This window comes from Oryzias latipes, chromosome 24 (genome assembly GCF_053564925.1).
Source record: "Oryzias latipes strain Hd-rR chromosome 24, Olatipes_Hd-rR_3.1".
Classification (NCBI taxonomy): Eukaryota; Metazoa; Chordata; class Actinopteri; order Beloniformes; family Adrianichthyidae; genus Oryzias; species Oryzias latipes.
The window spans coordinates 3,798,311-3,802,976 of NC_136260.1; the positions used below are offsets into that span (position 1 = coordinate 3,798,311).

General features: G+C 42.6%; 1 protein-coding gene across 1 annotated transcript; it reads left to right on the forward strand.

Annotated features, from left to right (window-relative positions):
* Positions 1 to 1,648: 1,648 nt before the first annotated feature.
* Positions 1,649 to 4,666, forward strand: ndufaf4 (NADH:ubiquinone oxidoreductase complex assembly factor 4). Its single transcript, XM_004083913.5, has 3 exons — positions 1,649 to 1,831; positions 1,933 to 2,024; positions 3,454 to 4,666. Exons 1-3 carry the CDS (start codon positions 1,699 to 1,701, stop codon positions 3,748 to 3,750), a joined length of 522 nt encoding a protein of 173 aa, XP_004083961.3. The 5' UTR covers positions 1,649 to 1,698; the 3' UTR covers positions 3,751 to 4,666.

Sequence of the window (4,666 nt, forward strand, 5' to 3'; positions counted from 1 at the left end):
GCTATGTTTTTTTTTGTTTTTGTTATTCCAATGCACACCAACTGATGCAGAGCTCAGAAGTTACTCGGAATCATCTGATATTGATCTTTTATTGACATCCATCATTCTTTGCAGAAAGCCCTTCCTCTTACAGAGGCCAGCTTTTCTTGTTGTTTTGTTCTCTGACCTTCATCCAATAAATGAAACCTTCCAGTGCTGCTGGCTTTATGTTGGTTTAAGTCTTATCCCTTCCTTTTAAACACACACGCATAGATGATTAGCTGTTGTTCTCAAGCATTTTGTATTAAATACAGATATTTTTTTAGACTAAAACAGTAACAAGTCAAGTCAAATCTATAGTCCGATGACTACAGATTTGACAACCCATTATTATAAGCCTCCAAAAAGATGAGGACAACAAAAAAGGATATTTCGAAATAACTTAGCTGTTAAGACTGTTGCATTCAAGCACATGCTTAAAAAGGTTATAGATAGGGGGAAAAAATGTGGTTAAAATGATTCCCGAGCAACTGAAATAACCACAGTCTTCATAGGTTTGTAAAGCACAGCCAACACCTGTAAGGACTGCTGCAGGAGTCGGACTTTCAAGAAACATTGGCTGTTCCACAACATGAACTTCATCTGATGCATTCATGGTGTCAAGCCAACCTAAACCCCCTTTTATGTCATATGTTGATCATTTGCAACATACCGTTTTAACATTTAACATCATCTTGAACAGAAAAAACACTGACGAAAAAGTTTTCATGTAATTGGAAATAATCCAGGTTTGAAGGGGTCAAACCTGACCCTATTTCACAGGTGTCTTATCTGAGGAAATCAAGACCTGTGCATCGCTGTGACCTTGTTCACAGTGATCCTTAGTTCATTTTCTAGCTACTTTAAGCACCGGCTCTTGATTGAAGGTTGTTGTATCCCTGAAACTGGTTGACTGGGGGGATACCAGACACTGGAGTTAAAAATGCAAAAACACTGAAGAAGGCCAAAGCTGTTATCTCTGCTTGGCCACAGACTGATTTTCTCCATGCTTTAATAAACGATTGCCATTATTCCAGGGGTCTATTTATATACTTTATTTATTCCTTCTTCCATTCAATTAATTAATCAAACTATGTGTCAGCCATTATAATTAATGGATTTAATGTGCATTGTGTGTTTGTACTATTAGAAAAAATTATAAAGTCAAGAAGATGGCATCATTTATTATTCTTTTCTTAGAAGATAATAAATCATTTCAACCTTAAAAATATTAGATGTATTTCCTTTTTTGTTTTGTTCTCTTTTTTATTTTCTTTTATTGCTGAAATAGCCTCAAATAAACCAAATCAATCAGGGTCTTCTTATGTGAGGAGTGCCTTTATTTTAGGGGGCCAACATTTCTGTTAAAATCTCTTTTTGTTAACTCGATAGAATATTTTATTCCATGCTGAGTTGGAGGATTATTTCTGTCAACATATGAATTCAAAACACATAAAATATAATAAAAAAAACATAAAACATAAAATATAACATGCTGTGCGTAATGAATCTATAATACATGACTTGTCTTTAAAACTTATTCCTGATTCTTGTTGGGGTGAGAATTGAAAACAAAGTCACCCAACCGGAAGGTGGCGCTGTCGTTTTCCCTCCAACTCTAAGTAGAACTTCCAGTTTGAATAAACTTTATTGACAATTGTCAGGGAGAAGTTATCCAACATGGGAGGTCGGATCGCCCGGTTGTTCCGAAACTTTAACCTGGAAAACCGAGTCTTTAGAGAACTTTCTAAGGAGAAGCCCACGGCGGCGCCCCGACACGCGGTTCCAGAGCCGCCTCTTCCCGGTTCGGACGGTGAGTGGGCCCAGCTTTCTCTGCCGCATGTCATGTGTGTCTCTTTTCCCTTCGGGGTCATGATGATGGAGGAGCCGTTCACCTCTCTGCTCTCCTTCCAGTCTCTGAGTCGGTTCGACAGAAGAACGAGCCGCTCCACGAACTCCTCCGGTCCGTGTACGTGGAGTCCACAGACCCGGCTGCCACAGCAGAGGTCAGAGCGTCCGGTTCTGTTGGTTCTGAACGGTTTAGGATGGTTTAGATGAGTCAGTTTAGTGTTTTCCGTATGAAATATTTTTTAAACCTTTAAAGCTCACAAATTTACGTGGATACTTGGGCAGACCTGCGACTACTCCGTATCGCGAGATTCCACCTGAGACGGTTGAATTCCAGCGGTACACCTCGAGGAGGCCCACAACAGAACCAGAACCCCGAAGACATTTCTGCTCCCAGCTGACCTGGAAATGTCTCAGGAGGTCTGAGCTTCCTCTCTGAGTCTGCTGCACCCAAATCCCAAAGCCAGGAGAAGAGGAAGACAATGGATGGACCATCGCTTCAATTGAACCCAACACTCACACTCAAATGTCAAGTTAACAGAGCAAAAGGCTGCTGATAAAAATGTTCACCAGTGTTGGCAGGAAGAGAGAATGAAGAAACAGAAATCCTCCAGAAACACAAAGGGGTTTGATGAACTGTAACACTTCATCTCAGTGAAAGTTATGCATATTTTAGATGGGAACTGTAGTAAAGAAGGTGTTTAGAGTCCCACTCCGTCAGTGTTCCCGGTGGTCCTTTAATCCTGATTATGCTTTTTTTAAAGCCAAAATGTCATTTTCAAGAACAAAGTTCATCAGAAACTGACTAATAAGTTGTAGGCGGGATTGTCTGTGCGGAAGTAAGCCTCTGCCGATATCCCATGTTTACACTTTTTCCCACTAGCTTACAGCCCCTCACAACCCCAACCTAACATTAGTGGTACAACAAAAATGGTGAGCAATATCAGAGCTATCCAGCTGTACAGTTTAGATGCCAGCTCAGAGAAGGAAAACAGAGACGTACATGGATCGATTTGTCTGACAGATCAGAATGGAGCAGAGACTGGAGACTTTGCCCCCGCCCCTTTCAGTTGCTTTGTCATAACTGACAGCCTTTTCAAATGGTGTTTTTTTTTTTGTTCCGGATCAGCAACGATTTGATACTAAGAAACATACTTTTGATCTGAATATTTTTTATATATGTCTTCCACCAAGAGAGAAATGCTGCAAGAATATGGTTTAAAAAACACAATTTTCATTGGATTTGGGCTTTGTGGATTCTGCTGGCAGCATTTAGTCCTCATCACCCACAGCCTCCACCAGGGGGCAGTCTGCCAGTGTGAAAGAAGGAGAGCATGCGCCATCAGATGTGAAGGATGTTTAGATTCCTGCACAGACCTGTGGAAATTATGACCAAGCAGCATCTTTACATATCCAGGTTCCATCCTGCTGTGACGTGAGGGGGAGAAAAGATCAATGACAATAATCACAGAAAAAGTTTTTTACCTTATTTGCTGTCCTACCAGGAGTGTTTGGGTCTGTGTCCCGAGGCTATGGGGGACTGCAGATGCCCTGCGAAATTCAGCCAGCCTTGTTTTTCCCCCGCAGGCGTTGAAGGAAGCTCCTGAGGCTCTGCAATCCGAGAGGAGGCCCACGCGAGTCCACATCCCAGGATACGCGTACGGCCTCACCAACGTCCCCAAAGGCAAGCTGACCATCGCAGAAGCCGTCAAGGCCCTCGGCAGTCACCAGCACCAGCCTCAGACGTGGACGCCTGAAAAGATAGCGCAGGAGTATTTTCTGGACTTTAAGGACACTAAAGCTGCTCTGGAGTTTTTTGTCCCCTTCAAGGTCGAGATCATACCGCCCAAAACCCGAACTGCCAATCAGATCAAGGCGTCTTAGGAGGCAGTGGAGGAGGAACTTTGACCTCATTTATTTATGTCACTCAGTGTTTGGTGTAAAAAGTGATTTTCTGGAATACTTGAACGATGTCTAGAGAGTTCAGCCATTAAGCTCAGATCTCTGCTCTTCCTCTGTAATTCTACTGGTTCCTCATATTCAGAAATAAACCAGTTTAAACTCAGATCGGCATGAAAAAAGCCTTCAGATACATCCAGATTAGGCCTCATTGATGCAGCTCCACGGGAATTTTCTGCTGTTTTATTTTTCTTCTTCAGGCCTTTTCATGTCATCGTGTCTTGTCCGTTGATGAGTATTTCCGTCCACCTGACTGTTCAGAGAAACTTCTGCTCCTGTCCGGTCTCCACTGAGTCCGGTTTCAGGCTGGACGGGTCATTTTGGACCCAGTCTCAGTGTGAAAGTGAGCGGACGACTCTGTATGTGTAGCTTTGGAGTGTAACTTCAGGACTCTTTTCTGCAGCAGTTGATCTTTCTCAAACCGCTGCTGCTGCTTTAGTTGTATTATGTCGAAAGAACGTTGTTGAAGCAATTCCACTCTTGTCCTGAAGGTGAGATCTGTAGTCCCACAGAGGTGATTGACTTTCAAATGAACCATTGCCCATCTTCTACAAGCTCGCTGGAGCAGAGGTTCTGCTGAAAAACAGCTGCAGAAACTCCATAAACTTCACGCTGGTACATTTTTCCTGAAGTGGCTGATAAATTTGCTCGACAAAAATCGGGGATCCTGGGTCTCATCCATGTGCAGCTTTGGTGCATCAGGATGTTCACGCAGCAGGAAGATATGTTCAGACGTGAAGGAGAAGGCAACTACAAATTGAAACACTGGGAGTGAATTTACAGATGTGGAGGTGTCCATCGCATTCATGCAATTTTTCAAAATAAAAGAAGTATCCATGTG

Excerpts from the sequence above, each read along its gene's own strand:
- ndufaf4 (XM_004083913.5), top strand. The coding sequence starts at position 1,699 with ATGGGAGGTCGGATCGCCCGGTTGTTCCGAAACTTTAACCTGGAAAAC. Across the intron at positions 1,832-1,932 it reads GCCTCTTCCCGGTTCGGACG|TCTCTGAGTCGGTTCGACAG; the intron begins GTGAGTGGGCCC and ends CTCTCCTTCCAG. Across the intron at positions 2,025-3,453 it reads ACCCGGCTGCCACAGCAGAG|GCGTTGAAGGAAGCTCCTGA; the intron begins GTCAGAGCGTCC and ends TTTCCCCCGCAG.